The following is a 23,355-nucleotide window of genomic DNA, read 5'->3' as shown; positions in this document are numbered from 1 at the left end:
CAGCCATACCAGAGGGACTTAACGGCTGATTCTGAGGTCGGGGTGCTATTTAAACCAACTGTTCTTTTATGAGTCTGCTACATGGACTGCTTCCCACGTTGGAGCCTTCACTCCTTTTTAGTTCTATTAATGTTTCCACACACTTATTCCTTGTTATATGATCCTTTGATCCTATCTATATGGTCATTTTACCACTTAATCCTATCTATTTGGTCTTTATAACACTCAAGCTGCTATTCTTATCAGCCAGCTTTAGAGATTTTGGGGTCCTATGGCAATTTGTTCAGCTATATCCTTAGAATTGAGTCCATGGTAAAGTATGTAGGACTACACTGCTTTGTAGTTACGCACTTCATGATTATAGTTTTAGGATCTAGGTAATTTTTCCCACCATGCCTGCCCTCCCACCCACACTCCCCCTACCCCCATTCTCAACCCTTATCCATTTGTAACTGCTCATTTCTTTGGGCCATTGCTCCCTACAACTTTTCAGAAACCATCAATAATTTTATCATTCTTCAACCCAAGTTTCACCATTAATTTGATTTTTGCTTTCACTTCACTTTTAGAATTCACTTGCTCTGGTAGGGATTCTTTTTAAACTGACATCTTGCATGTTTTACATGATAGTTTAAGTGTGCCTGTTCAGACACATTATAACAAGCTTGTACAAATTTATTTTGGTGCCAAAAAAATCCTGAAATTCATGCACAGTTTTTTCACAACTACTTAAAGACACCGGATACAGTTACACAGTGAGTTAGGGCATCACTTGTATGAATTTTGGGGGAAAACAAACAGTTCATAACAACCATGTTTTGAATATTTTCCACAACTATTTTTATCTCTCTCCCTTTATCTTGACCCTCCAATTATATGTATATTAGACTGGTCAATATGTCCCAAGGGTCCTGAGACTCTGATCATTCTTCACGTTTGATTTCTAATATCAGTCATTTACTTTGAGTAATATCTATACAAGCAACTTAAATTCATTGACTTTTTCCTAGGGGCTAAATCTGCTGTTAACCCCATTTAGTTAAATACTTTCAGATACTGTATTTTTCACATACAGAAGTTCCATTTGGTTCTGCTTTATATTATCCATTCATCTCATTATGTTCGCTGTTCTTTAAATATTTGAGTATATAATGTTTATAAAACTGTTTCATATTCTTGGTCTGCTCCTCCTACTGATGCTTTAACTGCTGGAAGCACTCACGGGAAGCTGAATCAGAAGCAAGAGTTGCCAGGACCCAAACCAGCACTCCAGTGTGGGATGTGGGCACCCCAAGTAGTAGTTTAACCCACAGCAGCTATACCACAATACCCACTCCTGCGAGAACGTTAATGTTCAATCTGTTTTCCTTCAACAGGGATCGCACTCTATTATGCCCAATGCCTGAAAATAGCTCTTTCATAAATTTCATTCAGTGTCCTAGTTTATGATGGGGGAACATTCTGTGTACCAGTTACTTTTCCATGGATGAGAGTAAAAGTCCATTAAATGACCTTTATTTTCCAGTCAAAATAGAAGTGACTTTGGATCTGAAAACAGCTAATCCTTAACTTATTATGCTTAATGATGGGAAGCTGGTTTTCTACAGCTTCAAAAAGCATCATGCTTCAGAGAATAAGAAACACTTTGGTGTTGTCGAGGGTGACATTTGGGAAATACACAGGGTGACTTGGGGTTAGACAAGTAAGAGATAGGGGACAGGATAGCATTGATAAGGCAAGGAATTATTTCAACATTGAAAACTAGGGGCTGGTGCCATGGCTCACTTGGCTAATCCTCCGCCTGTGGTGCCGGAATCCCATATAGGCGCCGGGTTCTACTCCTGGTTGCTCCTCTTCCAGTCCAGCTCTCTGCTGTGGTCCAGGAGGGCAGTGGAGGATGGCCCAAGTGATTGGGCGCCTGTACCCACGTAGGAGACCAGGAGGAAGCACCTGGCTCCTGGCTTCAGATGCCTACTGTAGCGGCCATTTGGGGGATGAACCAACGGAAGGAAGACCTTTCTAACTCTGCCTATCAAATAAGTTAAAAAAAAATTGAAAACTAGTGTCTTCATGAAGTTTTGTGATAGAAATAACAAAATATGGATATTGATTTTAATACAGTTGCATTAGAATACACACGCTATTCTAAATATTTTCAAAATGTGTGACTAACAGGCAGACATGTGAGTTCTAGCTTAATGGCAATAACCAGAATTTATATGTGTATGTACATCAAGCCTTCCAAAACACAGTTTTAGTTCCTGAATATCTTTATTATGTAAAACACTAAAACCATTCAAACAACAATGGAAAACCAGCAAGGCTAACATCCACTTCCTAGTGTGTATGTAAGAAATATAATTTTGTTTTCTTTGACTACATTTTTACCCATGCATTAGCAACTCTAAGAGATCTCAAGATCCAGTAATCAACACCAGGAAAACTCTAATAGCCTAGAGCATGAGGGCACCTAAGTGTGACTTTGCAGTTCTTCAAAGCTAAAACTGGTAGCAATGGCAAGTTTGTCAAAGTGGATCCATTCCATTGTCTAGGATCTTAGTGAGAAGCATGGAGACATCAGGAGAAAGTGAACTACAGGTATACACATGGTTCTTTCTGTTACAATACAGAATGAGACCCTCTCCAGGGTTACAGGATTCTGGCAGGGCTCGGGAACATCTGTCCCACAGGCTGAGTAACACTCAAATTATTTGGTCTGGCACTGCCAAGGCAACTACAGGCAAGACTTGAAATTCAATAAATCTACAGCAGGCTCATATTTAGGCTGATAATTTTGTTTGACCTGTGAATTATGTTTTAAGTATTCAAAAGACCCCTTGGCAGATAAAAAGGTTGGTCACTCCTATAGGGATAAAGAATTTTGGTAATGCTTAGAAATCACTCCAAACTGATTGTTCTAAAGATTCAGCAGAGAGGAAACCATGTGTCGAAGTATACACATTCTTTCCTTCCCAGTAAACTGAGTCCAAACCAAGTTATGGCAAGACTCCCCCCTGCACACCACATCCCAGTGTGACAGCTCTCCACCTAATTTCAGATATAATGTTTCAAAGTGTTTCCATAAATAAGCTTTCACATTCACTTTCCTTTTATTCTAAAAATTTAGATTTCAATGAACATCAGAAATATAGTTTCTCATGTTGTAGATAAATTTACATCTTTTACTTGGTTACAGTATGTTAGTAAATTTATACCATTAAACATAAATGCCTAGCAATGTGAAAAGCTAATTACCAAAGAAAATATAACGATGTTAATTATTTTCATTACTTTCATAATGAAACAATTAAAAGCAAGGTAATTACTTTAAGAGCAGGAAACTACTGACAGGCTACATTTACGTACATACTTTGAGCATCCCTTATCCAACCCACAGGACCAAAAGTGTTACGGATTTCGGAATATTCCTATTTGCACATACGTAACGAGGCTTCTTAGGGATAGGACCCACGTCTAAACATGAGATTCTTTTATGTTTCATAAACACCTTATCCATAGAGTCCAGATGTAATTTTATACAATATTTCTAATGTGCCTGTATTTTGACTGTGACCTGTTACAAGAGGTCAGAACAATTTTCCACTGTGGCACATTGTTGGTGCTCAAAAAGTTTCAAAATGTGGAACATCTCAGAGTTTTAGATTGCGGATGCTCAATCCCTAACAGTACATCTGTATGATGAAAGTCCACCTCCTAAAATAATCTCATTAATTTTAAATTCCAAATACACATGTCATACTCTAATCATGCTCCTTTAATCAGAAAGCTGTTAACAATTATTGAGTCAAAGTTATAGGTAGATGTCATTTCACAACCTTTTAAACATTTTCACGTTTGGAATAATGATAAATTGGTTGTAGAATGCAGTTAAAATACCGCTTATCTAAGAGAAATTTTAGCACTAAATATTTAATGAGAAAAGTTTAAATCAATAATTTAAATGAAATCTTAGGAAACAGAAAAAGAGTATATCAAAATCAAAATAGAGAGAAGGAAATAGGCCGGCGCCACGGCTCACTAGGCTAATCATCTGCCGGCGGCACCGGCACCCCAGGTTCTAGTCCTGGTTGGGGCGCCAGATTCTGTCCCGGTTGCTCCTCTTCCAGGCCAGCTCTCTGCTGTGGCCCGGGAGTGCAGTGGAGGATGGCCCAAGTGCTTGGGCTTTGCACCAGCATGGGAGACCAGGAGGAAGCACCTGGCTCCTGGCTTCGGATCGGCGTGGCGCACTGGCCGCAGCACACCTGCCGTAGCGGCCATTTGTGGGGTGAACCAATGGAAAAAAGGAAGACCTTTCTCTCTGTCTCTCTTTCTCACTATCTAACTCTGCCTTTCAAAAGAAAAAAAAAGAGAAAAAACAAAATTAAAAACAAAAATATATTATTTAAAAAAATTATTTTGTTTGTCAGAGATAACAAGAGAGCAAAAAATTGATCTGTCCACTGGTTCACCCCCCAAAACGGTGGAGGGTGGGCCAGACCAAACCCAGGAGGCAAGAGACAGGAACTCTATCTGGGGCTTACTCATTTGTGACAGGGGCCCAAGGATGTGAGCCATCTTCTGCTGCCTTCCAAAGTACATCAGCAGGGAGCTGGAATGGAAGGGGAGTAACCAGCACCCAATCTGGGATGAGGCTGAACTGGCTACACCACAATGCCAGCCCCGAAAAATAGGCAACAGAGGAAAAACAGTATATTCCTCTATATAAATTCACAGGATAATACTGCAGCATTACAAACAACTGTATGCCAATAAATTTGAAAATGCCACTCACTCGAGAAAAAGAGATAAATGGGAAAACCTTGTACAGACAAAAGAAATTAAAATTGCAGGTCAAAACATCCCTACAAAGAAAATTCCTGGCCCAGACGACTTCTCTGGTAAATTCTAACAAACAATTGAGGAAGAAATAACATTTCTACACAAACTTCTAGAGAAGACAGAAGAGGACAGAATATTTCCCATCTTAATCTCAGATCAATGCTACCCTGCCACCAGTATTAGAAAAAGTCTGAGAAAACTGAAGATCAGTGTCTTGAAAAAAGTGTTAAGCAAACTGAATGCAACCACATATAAAGAAGATACTGCTCCATGATCATGTAGGGTTTATCCTAGAAATATAAGGCTAGCACAACATCTAAAACTCCATCAGCGTAATTCACCATATTAATCATTAACACAATGAAATAATTAAAAGTACTTGAAAATCTAACTTGGTACATAAATATTTTGAAAGAAATAATGATTTAAAATACAAACTCAACAAACTAGAAATATAAGGGTATTTTTTTCTCAGTGTTAAAAAAACTTTTTTTTTTTTTGATAGAGAGAGAGACAGAGAGAAAGGTCTTCCTTTTGCCATTGGTTCACCCTCCAATGGCCGCCGCGGCTGGTGCGCTGTGGCTGGTGCACCGCGCTGATCCAAAGGCAGGAGCCAGGTGCTTCTCCTGGTCTCCCATGGGGTGCAGGGCCCAAGCACTTGGGCCATCTTCCACTGCCTTCCCGGGCCATAGCAGGGAGCTGGCCTGGAAGAGGGGCAACCGGGAAAGAATCTGGCGCCCTGACCAGGACTAGAATCTGGTGTGCCAGCGCGGCTAGGTGGAGGATTAGCCTATTGAGCCACAGTGCCGGGCAAAAAAACTTTAATTGGCATCATATTTAATGCAGACTGAAAACTTTTTAAGATTATAAACAAGGAAGAAATGTCCACTCTACTAAAAGCATGAATTAAATTCTTTAACATCAATTGCTTTACACTTGTATACAGAAAAAACACAGTTTTCCCAAAGTGTAAATTAGGGAGAATTAACTGATTCTTCTGGAGAATTTTATTTTAAATAATAATTACAAAAATATGTAAAAAATATATTGATTATAAAACAGACTATATAGTTAAGAGACTCTAGATTAAACATCTAGACGAATTAACAGCAGGAGGGGCTGGTGTTGTGGTGTAGCTGGTAAGCTGGCACCGCCATGCCAGCAGACGAAAAATGTGTGCTGGTTCTAGTCTGGCTGCTCCACTTCTGATTCAGCTCCCTAATAATGCATCTGGGAAAGCAGCAGAAGATGGCCCAAGTGTTTGGGTTTCTCCCACCCACGTGGGAAACCTGGAACAAACTCCTGGCTTCAGCCATTTTGATTCCTTGGGGAGTGAATCAGCAGATGAACATCTTTATCATTCTCCCACTGTCTCCTTAACTCTACTTTCAAGTAAAATAAACAAAACTTAAAAAAAAAAGCAAGAGTTCTAAACTAATGTTTGGTAAACTAAAACAACAAAACTTACATCAAATTTTAAAGTAACTAGAAAACTTTGAAATGAATTTGCAAAATAAATAATAAACTTACAGTTGGTTGCCAGGTGGAATTGAGAAGAAAGGGCTTGAGTAACTGAATTCCAAAACTTATATAAAATTTCAGGCTGTCCATCCTGTGAGTTGAAAAAAAAAAGGGGGGATATATTCATGTTTTTTAAGAAAGTATAATAGGTAGGATGTTATAGGATGTTAACCTTAAAAAATTTATAAAAATGTATTTAAATGAAAATTTTTATAGGCCAAACACCAAACAACAGATTAATAGAATACACAGATAAATCAAGTTATGTTTCAGGCTCAAGCAATCACTCATTATCTTGCTCTGCCACTTACTGGCTGTGTGACCTTGGGTAACTTTAACCATTTTGCACTTTCATTTCCTCATCTGTAGTACTAGTACTACTCTGCAAGGTTATTATAATAATCAAACATGTCACAAAAATCCTGGGCCAATGAATGACAACATAATAAATGAATATGAGATATTACAATTAGTATTTTTTAAGATTTATTTTACTAATTTTTTTTGACAGGCAGAGTGGACAGTGAGAGTGAGAGAGAGAGAGAGAGAAAGAGAAAGGTCTTCCTTTGCTGTTGGTTCACCTTCCAATGGCTGCCGCGGCCAGCACACTGCAGCAGGGGCGCTGCGCTGATCCGAAGGCAGGAGCCAAGTGCTTCTCCTGGTCTCCCATGGGGTGCAGGGCCCAAGCACTTGGGCCATCCTCCACTGCCTTCCCTGGCCATAGCAGAGAGCTGGCCTGGAAGAGGGGCAACCGGGACAGAATCCGGCACCCCGACCGGGACTAGAACCCGGTGTGCTGGCGCCACAAGGCGGAGGATTAGCCTATTGAGCCGCGGCGCCGGCCTTAAGATTTATTTTACTTATTTGAAAGTCAGAGTTACACACAGAGAGAAGGAGAGGCAGGAGAGAGAGCTCTTCCATCCACTGGTTCACTCCCCATTTGGCCACAATGGCCAGAGCTGCGCCGTGGTGCAGTGGGTTAAGCATCTGCCTGTGGTGCCGGCATCCCAGGTGGGTGCCACTTCAAGTCCCAGCTGCTCCACTTTTTTTTTTTTTTTAAACAGGCAGAGTGGACAGAGAGAGAAAGAGAGAGAGAGAGAGAGAAAGGTCTTCCTTTTCTGTTGGTTCACCCTCCAATGGCCGCTGCGGCCGGCACGCTGCAGCCAGCGCACCATGCTGATCTGAAAGCAGGAGCCAGGTGCTTCTCCTGGTCTCCCATGGGGTGCAGGGCCCAAGTACTTGGGCCATCCTCCACTGCACTCCTGGGCCACAGCAGAGAGTTGGCCTGGAAGAGGGGCAACCGGGACAGAAACCAGCACCCTGACCAGGACTAGAACCTGGTGTGTCGGCGACGTAGGCAGAGGATTAGCCTAGTGAGTTGCGGCGCCGGTCAACTTTTTTTTTTTTTTAAGATATACTTATTTGAAAGTCAGAGTTACACAGAGAGAGAAGGAGAGGCAGAGAGAGAAAGAAAGAGAGAGGGAGAGAGGGAGAGAGGGAGAGAGGGAGGGAGGGAGGGAGGGAGGGAGGGAGGGATCGATCTTCCATCCACTGGTGCACTCCCCAAATGGTTGCAATGGCCAGAGCTGCACAGATCTTAAGCCAGGAGCTTCTTCCAGATCTCCCACATGGGTACAGGGGCCCAAGACTTGGGGCAATCTTCCACTGCTTTCCCAGGTTATAGCAGAGAGCTGGATCAGAAGTGGTGCAGCTGGGTCTGGATCCGGCGCCCATATGGGATGACAGCTGCCGGCAGTGGCTCTACCCACTACGTCACAACACCAGCCCCTGAGCCACTTCTGATCCAGCTCCCTGCTGATGACCTAGGAAAGCAGAAGGAGGTGGCCCATGTGCTTGGGCCTCTGCACCCACAAGGGAGACTCAGAAGCAGCTCCTGGCTCTGGATCAGCTCAGCTCCAGACGTTGTGGCCATTTGGAGTAAACCAGCGGATGGAAGACCTCTCTCTCTCCCTCTCTATGTCCGTAAATCTCTCAAGTAAATACACACACACACACAAACATTTTTTTTTTTTTTTTTGGACAGGTAGAGTGGACAGTGAGAGAGAGAGACAGAGAAAGGTCTTCCTTTGCCGTTGGTTTACCCTCCAATGGCCGCTGCGGCCGGCGCACCACGCTGATCTGATGGCAGGAGCCAGGTGCTTTTCCTGGTCTCCCATGGGGTGCAGGGCCCAAGCACCTGGGCCATCCTCCACTGCACTCCCTGGCCACAGCAGAGAGCTGGCCTGGAAGAGGGGCAACTGGGACAGAATCCAGCGCCCCAACCGGGACTAGAACCTGGTGTGCCGGCGCCGCAAGGCGGAGGATTAGCCTACTGAGCTGCAGCGCCGGCCACACACACACATTTTAAAAAAGAATGACTAATGGGGCTGGTATTGCGTACAGTGGTACAGCAGCTTATGTACCAGGGTGCTAGTTCATGTCTCCCTTATTAGGGTGCTGGTTCAAGTCTCAGCTGCTCTACTGCTAATCCAGTTCCCTGCTAATCAGCCTGACAAAGCAGCAGAAGATGGTCCAAGTACCACGGCCCCTGCCACTCATGTGGGAAACTCAGATGTGAGTTCCCAGTTCCTCCTGGCTGCAGCCTGACGCAACTCAGGCTGTAGTGGCATTTGGGGAGTGAAGAGAGGATGGAAGATCTGTCTCGAATCTCTTTGTCAGTGTCATATTGCCTTTCAAAAAAATAAAAAAAACTTTAAAAAATTTCAGGAAATAATTCACTATTATAAAAGATAATAGCTGAAGCCTAGATGTGGTTTAAAAAAAATCACAGGAATTAGTACCACTCAGTATAGCATGATCCTTTCATTCAACTTTGAACACATGCTTTCAAAATAATTATTAAAATATAGGCCAAATATTAGCATTACCATTTGTTAATAAAAAATGCTTTAATACTGTTAAAATGGAAATCACACCAAAATACCAATAAGGTATTTTTTACCAAATACAATAAGGAATTTCTATATAACTGTTGTATATCAAGCTGTTTATAAATAACGTATCTGCTGTCAAAATATTACTATTGTCATAAAAATGAATTCTTTTATTTAAATATTTATTTATTTGAAAGGCAGACATAGAGAGAGATCTTCCATGTGCTGGCTTACTCCCCAAATGGCTGCAACGGCTGGAGCTGGGCCGATCTTAAGCCAGGAGCTTCTTCCGGGTCTCCCATGCAGTTGCAGGAGCCCAAGCACTTGGGCCATCATCTACTGCTTTCCCAGGCCATAGCATCTGAAGAGGAACAGCCAGGACTTGAACCAGTGCCCATATGGGATGCTGGCACTGCAGGTGGTGGCTTTACCCTCTACAGCACAGTGCCAGCCCCATAAATATGAATTCTAACTTTAGAGCTTGTAAGTGAAGAAAATGACCAATGAAAAATATTGATTTCTGACTTTCATACTTATTCATACTTCCATTTTCACTGTTACTTATTTAATAAATTTCAGGGCTTTGAAGTTACTCAAATAGGAATTGTATTACATAAAAAATGCACATCAAATAATGGCTGGTTTCTTGAGACCAGCGTTGTGGTGCAGCAGGTTAAGTCACCAGCTGTAATGCTGGCATCCCATATGAGTGCCTGTTTGAGTCCTAGCTGTTCCACTTCTGTTCCAGCTCCCTGCCAACACACCTTGGAAAGTAGCTGAAGATGGCCAAAGTACCTGGGCCTCTGGGATGCCTGTCTGGGAGACCAAGATAGAATTCCAGGCTCGGGGATTTAGCCTTGCCTAGCCCAGGCTGTTGCAGCCATCTGGGGAGTGAACCAGAGCATGAAAGATCCCTCTATTTCCCTTTCTCTCTCCCTCACTATCTCTGTCACTCTGCCTTTCAAATACATAAATAAATCTTCTGTAAAACAGCTGACTTCTTATATAATCATCAGAAAATACCTTGAGATTCTTGAGAGTTTATGTATTTTATGTATTCTGCCTCATGTATCTTACATGTATCTTACAATGTCTTATGTTACATGGACAGAATCAAGGATAAAACCCCCATAATTAATTACCTCATTGACACAAAAAGAAATTGTACAATATTCAATGTCCTTTCATGATTTAAAAAAAAACACTCAACAAATGAGGACTGAAAGGAAATATATAAATACACCAAAGGGCATACACAAGAAGACCATAACTAACATCCCGTGCACCAGTACAAACAAGCAAAGTTTTCCTCCAGGATTAAGAAGCAAGCTAGGAGGCCCACTTTTACTAATTCTATTTGACATCATTGTGGAAGTCTGATCAGAACAGTCAGGCAAAAAATTGAATAAAAGGTGGGCCAGTGCTGTGGTGCAGTGGGTTAATGTCCTGGCCTGAGGCGCTGGCATCCACTCATGGGCGCTGGTTCGAGACTGGGCTTTTTCCACTTCCAATCTAGCTTTCTGCTCAGGCCTGGGAAAGCAGAAGAAGATGGCTCAAGTCCTTGGGCCCCTGCACCCACGTGGGAGACCCAGAAGAAGCTCCTGGCTTTGGATGGGTGCAGCTCTGGCTGTTGCAGCCAATTGCGCAGTGAACCAACAGATGGAAGACCTCTCTCTCTCTCTATCTGTCTCTGCCTCTCCTCTCTCTGTGTAACTCTGACTTTCAAATAAATAAAATATTAAAAAAAAGAAAGATAATGAAAAAGAGAAATCATTTAAAAAATAAAAATAAATAAAAGGCATCCAAAGTTGGAAAGGAAGACATAAAATTATCTCTGTTCACAGATATATGATCCAGTATATAAAAAAAAACCTGAAGATTCAAAAAAAAAAAAAAAAACCTGTTAGAATGCATGAATTCAGCGAGGCAGGAGGATACAAAATCAATACATAAGATCAGCTGTGCTTCTATGTACAATGCTGAACAATGTGAAAAGGAAATGAAAAAAATAATCTCATATAACAGCACCAAAAAAGAATGAAATGATTAGAAATAAATTTAACAAAGAAGGTAAAAGACTTGTACACTAAAAACAAAATATATCTGAAAGAAAAACAGAAGACACAAATAAATGAAAGACATTCCCTATTCATAGGTTATAAGACTTACTATAGTAACAATATCTATATTTGTCAATGTGATCTACAGATACAGTGCAATCTGTATAACAATATCAATGGCATTTCAGGCAGAAATAGAAAAATCCACCCTAACCTTCATATAGAATTGTAATAGACCTTGAACAGTACAGTCTTGAGAAAGAAAAACAAAGCTGGAGACCTTAGACTTCTGAAGTTGAAAACATACTACAAAGCTACAGTAATCAGTCGGATATCGGTATAAACACAGACACATAAATCACTGGAACAGGACAGACAGCCCAGGAAGAGACTCTCACAGACTTGGACAGGGGCATATGATCTGGGGTTTGGCCAGCAGAAGCCAGGAGGCAAGAATTCCATTCAATTCTCCAATATGGGTAACAGGGACCAAGTACTTGACTAGGCTGTTTTTTGCTCCTTCCTGCCCCTGTCCTTCCTTTTCCATAGCTGTGTGATAAGACCCCAAGTGGGCACTAACCCCAGAATTTCCGTGTCACCCAGGCCATCCTCTGCTGCCTCCCAGGCACATTAGCAGGAGTCTTGGTCAAAAACAGAGACAGAAGCCACCTGGTGTCAGGCATTCCAATATGAGATGCAGGCATCCTAAGCAGCAGTTTAATGTGATGATCCCCAATATCCACCGCTATTTTATTTCTTTTTATGTAATGAAGTAAATGTAGATCTACATAGATCACTTTAGTGAAAACATCAAATGATTAATTTAACAGATTTCCTACTATTAAGGGATCATTTTAATTTTTATTATTACAAAGTTACTTATTTGAAAGACAAACAGAGACAGAGACAGAGAGAAGAGATCCATCTGTTGGTTCACTTTCCAAATACCCACAACTGCTGAGACTGGATTAGGCCAAAGCCAGGAACACAGAACCCAATCCAAGACTCCAAAAACAGTGGCAGGGACCCAAGTACTTAGACTATTATCTGTTGCCTCCCAGGGTCTACACCATCAGGAAGTTGGACTCAGAAGTAGAGTCAACACTCAAACCCAGGTACTCTGATATGGAATGCAGGCACCATAAGCGGCATTTGAACAACTGTGTCAAGTGCCTGTCCCCATTTTTAATTTTTATTCATTTGAGAGAAATGACAGAGCAAGATAAACACACACAGAGAGACAAAGACAGCAACAGAGAAGTAAAGAGCTCCCATCTGCTGATTCTCTCTCCAAATGCCACAATGGCCAGGGTTTGTCTGGCCTAAAGTTGGAAGTCAGGAACTCAAAAATCTTCCACACGGGTGACAGGAACCCAACTACTGTGAGGTACCACAACTGAATCTCAGGGTCTGCATTAGCAGGAAGCCTAGGCAGGCACTGAACCCAGACACTTTGATATGGGATGTAGACATACTAACCAGTAGCTTACCAATGAGGCCAAATGCCTGCCCTTTAAATGACCTTTACATTGCTGACATGAATCCTGTTTTCTCAGGTATAACTCTCATCGTTATTTTCATAAACAACGAAATCCATTTGCTTTCACTTCTGAGAATTTTATATTTGTATTCTTCAGCAACACTGACCCAATTTTCCCTTTTAAGTATATGCATGTATATGTGTATATAAAAGTACGCAGTCATCTATTTTGGAAGTAGAATTATGCAAGCTTCATAAAATGAATTAGCCACTTCCCTTAATTTAAAAAGTTGTTTTGATGTACATTTTGGGACAAGTATAATAGTCTGAGATATTTTCCCCATAAAAAAACTCAAAGAATTTCACTAATTAAAAAAAAACCGTAGGGGTAAATGTTGTGGCACAGTTGGATTAAGTTGCTACTTGAGATGCCAGCATCCCATACTGGAGGGCCAGTTTCTGTCCTGAATTTGCTTCTGAACCAGCTTCCTGCTAATAGGCCTGGGAAGTCAGTGGGCGATGACTCAAGTATTTGAGTTCCTGCCAACCTTGGGACATCCAGATGGAGTTTCTGGCTTTAGCCTAGCCTAGACCAGGCTGTTGCAGGCAACTAGGGAGTGAACTAGGGGAAGATCTCTGTTTCTCCCTTTCTCTCTGTCACTCTGCCTTTCAAATAAGTCAATAAATCTTTAAAAAATAAAAATATTTTAAAGCTAACTTTTAGTAACAAGAAATTTTAAGTAAAATTGTTCTATTTAGGTATGTTAATTATTGAGTCAATTATATATTCTTGGCAATATCCATGTCATTTCAAATCTGAAATTTAGTAGAAATTTAACAGACACTTTCTTCTATGTTCCATTACTTGTCCTGTTTATCTAAAACTAATAATCTCTTGCTTTCACTTAAGGAATGTTTGTCAATTTATTTAAGTTTATTTTTTTCTATGCTGTTTGCTTTTTGATGTGATTTTTAAGAACATACTTTAAATTGTATTTATGAACGCAATTTTTGTTGTTTACTAAAATACTGTAACTCAAATATGTCTAAGTAATACTTTGTTCTTCCTTTCATCATCTAATTTTGGCTTGCTTTCTGTTTCCTTTGTTTTCTGTGTTTGTTCTATGGATTATTTTTGTTTGCTTTTATCTTCCCTTGTGGCTTGAGTGCTACAGATTCTGATTTCAATTTCATCAAAGGTTACATTTTTTTCCCCAAAAAAAGTTTTAATCTCATATAACATCCTATTTCTCACTTTTCAAAGGCAAAAATGAAGATATATCTTCTGAGACTACTAAGACAGAAATTAATTTACAATTCTAAACATAAAAACTTATGAATTAAATAAACAAATGAAAAGATCTGAGCACACTATAATATAATTGTTTCCTAAATCAGAACTAATTTCACAGGATAAGCCTTGAAGTTCAACTCAAGCAACCTACCACTTTGCCAATATTGGGGTACTAATACAAAATGAACTGACAATACCAGCTCACAACTGGGGAAGCAGAAGAACAATCCCCACAGGCACAGTTTATTAAGGGAGCAATGACTGCATAACCTGGGTCAAGCTTGGACTACAGTTGTCTCCAATATAAACATTTAACAATAAATCCATCACTGTAAAAATCTTTTTAGAAATAAATGTTTTTGAATTGCTCATTTCTGAGGACAAAAAACCAAATCTACATGAAGTATAACTCTGTTCTTACTAGTGTACGAGAAAACGTGAAAATATACAAACATCATTTCATTTACTGTTTCAAGTCAAATTATCCCATTAGATATTTGTTTAAGTATTAAACAAAAATAAGTCAACTAGATCTTAATCTAGATTTCAAGTGAAACATTTACTGTCTTAATTTAGTATTAATCTCAAAACTATCTGAGTTCCATTAAGTTCAATGCAATCATGTTATCAGATCAACATTTCAATAAAACATTTACTATTCCAAGTAACTTGTTACTCTGGTTTCCTAGAAATCATACTATAATCCTAGCTTTAAAAAATGAAATTTGAACCTCTAGCTAAGACCAACATATATTGATAATAAAGGCAAAATCAAATATATATTATACATACAAACAGAATAAAAATAAAATATTCAGGAACACGACAACAATTAAGTTTGGGTGAATCTATTATATAGAATCATAATATTGCCTGTGACTTTGTGACATAACTGTCTACACAGTAACTCAAACAATGCAGAATGACTTCCACAGCATATCTTTAGCTTCTCTATGTTAATAATACAGACCTGACCATGGATGTTCTTGCTTTAAGTAGAACTGACAGCATGTGGCTGCATACAGAATTAGGTTCAGAATGTAAGCTAACATTCTTGCATCTGGGGTAGTGAAAACAACACAGGCTCTGAAGCTTCATGTAAACTCAGAGTCTGTCACTTACCAGCTATGTGAACTGGCTTGGGTAGATGGACTCATCTTTCTGAGCTTTGGTTTCCTCATGTAAACACAGGGGTAATGATATGGCATAGGATTTACTTTGCTATGAAGAGTAAGAGGATCTCTTGAGTTTGATCTTAAAGTAAGATTGGAATTCACCATACAGACAGGGAAAAGAATGAGCAGAGAACATCCCAGATGGAGAAGAACAAGAGAGGAGGAGGGGATAAGAATGGAAAGTACAAGAATGGTCAGACAAGTACACCTTAATTCCCTTTATAGACCCTTAATAACTACTTGAGGGTATTCATGACAGAATTAATGCAACCAAGCCTATGTTTCAAAATTCCACGGTAATGTGGAAGATAAACAGTATACAGGGTGGTGGTAAGCCTGCAGGCAACAAGATCAGTCAGGAGGTTATTGAAAAAGGCAAGGTGAAAGGAGCACTTCTACAACAATAGCAGTAAGAATGGAGAGCAGAAAAACTGATCTGACTTGATGAATAAGAATTTTATACATTTAGGAAGGAGTAAGACTAGACATATTGGTGAAGGACTAAGAGAATGGAGATTGCTCAATCAAAATAGAACCTCAGAAGTAGCAGCAGTTAAGCAGAAAAAGATGAGCTCATGAAGATTTATGCTTCCCAATCCAGGGGTGCACCCAAATAGAGATGATATAACTCAATGGATATAAATCTCTTGCTTAAGAGTAAGATCAAGGCTAAGGAAGAATTAAGTGTTATCAAGGTAGTATTCAGGATAGGATCCAAGGAAACATTACTTAAAAGTTGTTGAAGGAAATATTTCAGAGTAAAGTATGAAGAGGGAGAGAAGGAAAATATTAAAAAAACACACACACAAAAGACTGACAATAAGTTAGTTAATTGCTGAAGCAGGATATGATGAGCTGTCCTATGAATGTTTTGGTTCTGCAGTTTGGTATGTGTTTGAAATTTCACAAATATTTTAAAAGGAAGGTTAGGTGATAGAGGAGGAATCAGTGACGGAATTAATTGGAGTGGGAATGCCGGAGGGAGGAAAGAGTTAAGGCAAAAGTGGTCTGTTATCTCTGAGCAATAAAGTCAAAAAGGGTCTAAGAAGTGGGCAGAAGGATTGGGAAGCTGGGTCTATAGAGTGTTGGTTTTGTAGCTTGTGGCAAAAGAGAAAAGAAGGAAGACAAAGCTTAGCTTACTGAAAGTTGAGTGTGAAGGAAACAAGTTGGGAGAGGGAGGCACAGAATCAAGGACTTTATTTAACTGTAGACCTTTGAAAGGAAGGAGGGGCAAGAGGTTGATATTGTAGTAAACACAGAGTAGGGGAAACAGGGAAAACTACAACAAAAAACAAAAGCAAAGGGGTAAGTCTGAAAAAGAAGATACAATCTATAGCGACCACTGAGACAGAAGGGGAAGGTAAGGATCCGCAGCTAGACTTCTGGCTCTATAGTAAAGTGGTTCTAAGTCAGTGTGCTTACTGAGAAGAAATCAGAAGGAGCAATATTAAGATAAAAAAAAGAGGAAGTAAAAATTTGGCAGAAAGTTTGCAGCAGAGATCTCTCGGAGAGATCATGTTGTGAACAAGGAAGCTTGTAGACTTGATCAAAGAAACCAAGGAGAAATGAATTTTAAATTAGTTCTTAATCATCTCTTAGATTCAAAGCATAGGGTTTCTGGCAAAGCAAATATAAGGTAAAGAAAAGGAATTCTTTTTGCTGAAAAATAGCTTTCAGAAGAAACATTTTGTTGTGACTCATTATAAAGAAGATAAAGAAATTAAATAGGGACTCTAAGAAAAAACATTACAAATTAAAATGAGAAACTCTACACAAACAAAAGAAGTTCAGTTAAAATCAAAATGCTGCTTTTTATACATGTATTGTTCAGAGAAAAAAGCAGCATTCATGGGGCAGTCTACTTTTTGTTTGAGAAAATGGGAGTTTCTACTAGGGTAACAGTGTAAGACAGTGAAAAATAATCAGATTTTTAAATACATTTTAAAAGTAGAAAAAACGGGACTTGTTAAAATGTGGACACAATTGACATTTAATATATTAAAAATGTTCACAGACATTATCTCAGAATGAAAGGAATAAATATAATGCATTTTTTAAATTTTATGGCAGAGTAATACAGATAATCTAAATGTTAATTCTAAGCAGAACAGCACATTCTTGATGTAAAAAATTTGGTACTGAGGGACTAGTGTTGTGACACAGAAGGTTAAGCTGCTGCCTGGGATACTGGCATCCCATATGGGTGACGGATGGAGAACCAACTGTTCTGGAAAAGCAGCAGAAGGCAGCCCAAGTGCTTTGGGACCCTGCATCCATGTGGGAGACTTGGCTCCTGGGTTTGGCCTGGCAAGCCCCAGATGTTGCAGCCATTTGGGGAGTATAAAAGTCACAAACATGGGGCCAGCACTGTGGCATAGTAGGCTAGGCCTCCGCCTGTGGCACTCACATCCCATATGGGCGCCAGTTCATGTCCCAGCTGCTCCTCTTCCGATCCAGCTCCCTGCTAATGGCCTGGAAGAGCAGTGGAAGATGGCCCAAGTGCATGGGCCCCTGTAACTGCATGGGAGACCCAGAAGAAACTCCTGGCTCTTGACTTCAGATCGGCTCAGCTCCGCTGTTGTGGCCATTTGGGGAGTGAACCAGTGGATGGAAGACTTCTCCCTGTTTCTTCCTCTGTCTGTAACTCTCTCAAATAAATAAATAAAATCTTTTAAAAAGTCAATAAAAAATGGTTTTAATTTTAAATTATAGGTATCCAGAGATTCCTTTGAATTCATATGAACCTTTCTGTTCAATTTGATAGGTTTGAAATTTGTTCAAACGTGCATAAACAATAGAAGTAATTCCTCCAGAATGTTTGAACTCAAAATTTTAACATTTTATTTCTATTTTTTCTTTTACTATGTTGGTACAGTCCTCCAGTACAATGTTGAAAAGCAGCAGGGTTGATGGGCAGTGGGTCTTTCTACTGACCGTAAAGATAACCCTTGCTATAGTTCATCGTTGAGATGATTACACAAGGCTTTTGCCTGATGTCCAATTTAAGACAGCTCCCTCCCTCATTTTGCTAGAACTTTTTATCATGATGAATTTTTCCAAGTAATCTTTCTTTTTAAAGATTTTTTTTTTTTTAATTTTAAATACAAAGTTACAGAGGGGAGAAGGAGAGAGAGAATGATCTTCCATCTGCTGGTTTACTCCCCAAATGGCTGCAATGGCTGGAGCTGGGCTAGGCCAAAGCCAGGAGCCTGGAATTTCTTCCAGATCTCCCACGTGGGTGCAGGAAACTAAGCATTTGGGCCATCTTCCATGACTTTCCCAGGCACATTAACAGTGAGCTGGATTGGAAAAGGAGCAGTTACGACTCGAATCAACACCCATTTGGCATGCCAGTATGACAGGTGGAGGTTTAACCTGCTATGCCATAGCACCAGCCCTATCAAGTAGTCTTTCTATATCTACTGGGGTATTAGTTTTTATATATCGCTGGACTTGCTATTGTAATATTTTAAGGTTTTTCAACGCATATTCCTGATTATAATTTCCTTTCTTGTTATCTCTCAATGGTCCTGGCACAAAGGTCACACAAATCTCACAGAGTAAGTTGAGGAGGAAGGTGCTGCTTTTCACTAGAAAAATGCAATGATGAGTTCTTTGAAATTTCAGTATTTTGCTTAAAAAACTGCCTGGTCCTATCAGTCTCCTGATCATAAAACTCCAAACTACTGAATCAATCTCTTTAAAGTTTCCAGAACTATACATGACTTTTAAATGTACATGGACTGATTTTGAAAGTTTATTTTTAAAGTGTACATTTTTATCTGTTTAAAAATTACTTGCTGGACAGTGCCGCAGCTCAGTAGGCTAATCTTCCACCTAGCGGCGCCGGCACACCGGGTTCTAGTCCTGGTCGGGGCACCGGATTCTGTCCCGGTTGCCCCTCTTCCAGGCCAGCTCTCTGCTGTGGCCCGGGAAGGCAGTGGAGGATGGCCCAGGTGCTTGGGCCCTGCACCCCATGGGAGACCAGGAGAAGCACCTGGCTCCTGCCATCGGATTAGCACGGTGCGCCGGCCGCAGCGCCCTGGCCGCGGCGGCCATTGGAGGGTGAACCAACGGCAAAGGAAGACCTTTCTCTCTGTCTCTCTCTCACTGTCCACTCTACCTGTCAAAAAATAAAAAAAGAAAAGGAAAGAAAAACTTAGTTGCTGTAGTTTTTCTATGTTTAACCTTTGATACATTTTAATCTTAGAAAAAATCTCCAAAATCCCTGTTCACTAGAATTTATCATTTACTGACATTGAGTCACATTTATTTTACCATTCTCAATCTTTCTTTCTCTGGGCCATTTGAAAGTAATTAGCTCTATACCAGTAAGTAATTAATTGACCTTGTAGGGATAATCTCCCACATAAACACAGTTATCAAAATCAAGATTTTTAACACTGTTCAGTTCCCAAATAATGTTAATTGTGCATGGCTAATGTAGAAAAGCACAACTACCTTTTGTATACTGCTCTTGTATTCTGTAGTCTTACAAAAAATCACTTATTAGTTCTAGTAGCTTTTTTTCTACATTCTATTAGGTTTTCTAAATAGATAATCTTGTCACCTATAATGAGTAACAATTCCATTTCTTCTTCTCAAAGTCAGAAGTCTTTTGTTTTTCTACACAGGCTAAAATAATATTGAATAGAAGTTGTCAGAAAGCAAAAAGAAATCCTTGATTTTAGGGCAGAAGCATTCAGTTTCCACCATAATGTAAGATTTTACCTGTTCGTTTTTCAGATACATTTTATCAGGTTGAAAAGGATAAACTATAATTGTAATTTATGGACAGTTTGTAAAATCAGCAATGAATGGTAGAGTCTGTTAAATGCTCTTCCTGCAAGTATTAAGAGGATCATATAATTTTGTTTTATACTTTGCATTTCTAAATAGCCACATTTTAAAATGTCATTTCATTCTCCATACTTTTTCACTTTTCTTTCCTATTTTCCATGAGCTAGTGCTTATGTGGCATACTGGATAATTGCATCAATTCTACCTGCCAGGCCTCTAGTTCTCTCTCAAGGTGTATGTAATCTATCTTTTTTTAATTTATTTATTTTATTTGAAATGTGGTGTTACACAGAGACTGAAAAAGAGACTGATCTTCCATCCACTGGTTCACTCGCCAAATCATTACAATGGCTAGGGCTAAGTCAGGCCAAAGCCAGGAGCCAGGAACTTCATCTAGGCCTCTCACACAGGTACAGGGTCCCAAGGACTTGGGCCATGCTCTGCTGCTCTCCTAGGTGCATTATCAGGGAGCTGGATCAGGAATATGGGATGCTGGTGCTTCAGGAGGTGGTTTTACCTGCTATGCCCGAGCACCTAGTCTATGTAATCTTTTGTTTAATTTATCTGATGCATTTTCTATTTCAAATTTTTATTTTTATTTCTAAATAATTTCCTTGGTTCTTTTTCAGATCTACTGGTAGTTTGTTTATTTATTTATGTATTTATTTATTTATTTTTGACAGGCAGAGTGGACAGTGAGAGAGAGAGACAGAAAAAGGTCTTCCTTTGCCGTTGGTTCACCCTCCAATGGCCGCCGCGGCCAGCGTGCTGCAGCCGGCGCACCGTGCTGATCTGATGGCAGGAGCCAGGTGCTTCTCCTGGTCTCCCATGGGGTGCAGGGCCCAAGCACCTAGGCCTTCCTCCACTGCACTCCCTGGCCACAGCAGAGAGCTGGCCTGGAAGAGGGGCAACCGGGACAGAATCCGGCACCCCGACTGGGACTAGAACCCGGTGTGCCGGCGCCGCAAGGCGGAGGATTAGCCTAGTGAGCCGCGGCACCGGCCTTTTTTTTTTTTTTTTTTTTTTTTTTGAAAGAGTTAGAGAGGTAGAGACAGAGAGAGGTCTTCCAGCTGCTGGTTCACTTCCCAAACGGCCACAATGGCCAGAGCTGAGCTGATCCAAAGCCAGGAGCCAGGAGCCTCCTCTGGGTCTCCCATGCAAGTGCAGGGGCTCAAGAAATTGGGCCTCTTTTGCTGCTTTCCCTGGCACATTAGTAAGGAGCTGGATCGGACGTGGAATAGCCAGGACTCAAACCGGTGCCCATATGGGAAGCCAGCACTACAGGCCGGGGCTTTGGCTCGCTGCATCACAGAACTGGTCCCTGGTTGCCTTTTTTTTTTTTTTTTTTTTTTTTTTACAGGCAGAGTTAGACAGTGAAAGAGAGAGAAACAGAGAGAAAGGTCTTCCTTCCGTTGGTTCACCCCCAAAATGGTCGCTACGGCCGGGGCGCTGCACCAATCCAAAGCCAGGAGCCAGGTGCTTCCTCCTGGTCTCCCATGTGGGTGCAGGGCCCAAGCACTTGGGCCATCCTCCACTGCTTTCCCGGGCCACAGCAGAGAGCTGGACTGGAAAAGGAGCAACTGGGACAGAATCTGGTGCCCCAACTGGGACTTCAGGTGGAGGATTAGCCTAGTGAGCCACGGCGCGGGTCCTGGTTGCTTTTTAACAATTACTTATCATCAATTTTTTTAAAATTATTTATTCAAAAAGCAGAAGCAGTAGACAGAGAAAGATACCCAAAGCATTGACTTACTTCCCCCACCTCCCACCTCTAAAATGCATGCAACAGCCAGCCTGAACCAGGCATAATCCATGAGCTGGAAATCAATTTAGGGTTCCCATATGGGTGGCGGGGACCCACCCACTGGAGCCACCACTTCCCAGTGTGTGCATCAGTGAGAAGCTGGGGTCAGGAGCACAGCCAGGACTTGAACTCAAGCACCCCAATATTCTTCCTAAAATAATGCAAGTATCTGAAATCTACAGTATCCTTGAAAAATTCTTTAAGAACCCAAATGATGTTTTTGTATTACTTTAATTTTCCCTGCTGACTCTCAATCTTAACTTTTAGTTAATTTATAAGACTGGGGATATTTTCACTGTGAGGTCTTATTTGGCTGATCTTAGTATATGGAGAATTCTGATGGCTAAAACTGGAAATGTTTTCCTCTAGGGAAGACATGCATTTGCTTGTTAAAAAAATTTGTTTTATTTATTTGAACAAAAGCAGAAATACTGAGAAAAAGGAAGAAACAGAAACACAGAAAGAGGGAGCTGGTGCCCTGGCTCACTTGGTTAATCCTCCGCCTGTGGCGCCAGCATCCCATATGGGCACAGCGTTCTAGTCCTGGTTGTTCCTCTTCCAGTCTAGCTCTCTGCTGTGGCCCAGGAAGGCAGTGGAGGATGGCCCAAGTGTTTGGGCGCCTGCACCCACGTGGGAGACCAGGAAGAAGCACTTGGCTTCTGGCTTCGGATCGGCATAGCTCCGGCTGTAGTGGCCATTTGGAGGGTGAACCAACGGAAGTAAGACCTTTCTCTCTGTCTCTCTCTCTCACTGTCTAACTCTGTCAAATAAATAAATTTTAAAAATTTAAAAAAAAGAAAAAGAAACACAGAAAGAGATCTTCCATCCACTGATTCACTCCCCAAATGGCTGCAATAGCAGGGTCGGGCCAGGAGCTCACTATAATTGCATATCTATATATCTATATACCTATATATGAAACTTCATATACACACAGACACACAATCAGATATGAATATGCATGTATGCCTGTAGGAGATTCTCTCACTTTTTTACAAGCTTGATAATATATTAAAAATTCTGGTTTTCTAATTTACCTAGAATTTTAACATATTGACAGGGCCCTTAAAAATACCAAGTCACAGACTAGAAAAAGCAGAAATTATCTAGTCTTTAAGATTAGGAATCATTTATTCTAACATTTGACTTGAAAATCAAACTGGTGGCCAGCGCCGCGGCTCACAAGGCTAATCCTCCGCCTGTGGCGCCGGCACCCGGGTTCTAGTCCCGGTTGGGGCACCGGATTCTGTCCCAGTTGCTCCTCTCCAGTCCAGCTCTCTGCTGTGGCCCGGGAATGCAGTAGAGGATGGCCCAACTCCTTGGGCCCTGCACCCGCATGGGAGACCAGGAGGAAGCACCTGCCTCCTGGTTTTGGATCAGCGCAGCGCACCAGCCGAAGCACACTGGCTGCAACAGCCACTTGGGGGGGTGAACCAATGGAAAAAGGAAGACCTTTCTCTCTGTCTCTCTCACTCATTGTCTATCTGT

At 40.8% G+C, this 23,355-nt stretch overlaps 1 protein-coding gene across 2 annotated transcripts in view; it reads right to left on the bottom strand.

The window, feature by feature from the left end:
* COG5 (component of oligomeric golgi complex 5) overlaps window positions 1–23,355 on the bottom strand; it is a 359,204-nt gene that overhangs the window by 109,619 nt on the left and 226,230 nt on the right. For both annotated transcript variants that reach the window (XM_008258350.4, XM_070071149.1), the window contains one exon: window positions 6,370–6,451. In XM_008258350.4, coding sequence (XP_008256572.1) covers window positions 6,370–6,451 — 82 coding nt within the window. The remainder of the gene's footprint in view (window positions 1–6,369; window positions 6,452–23,355) is intronic.

This window comes from Oryctolagus cuniculus, chromosome 3, assembly GCF_964237555.1.
Source record: "Oryctolagus cuniculus chromosome 3, mOryCun1.1, whole genome shotgun sequence".
Taxonomy (NCBI): Eukaryota; Metazoa; Chordata; class Mammalia; order Lagomorpha; family Leporidae; genus Oryctolagus; species Oryctolagus cuniculus.
Note: the sequence above shows the minus strand (reverse complement) of the source record. Positions and strands in the feature narration are given on the sequence as shown.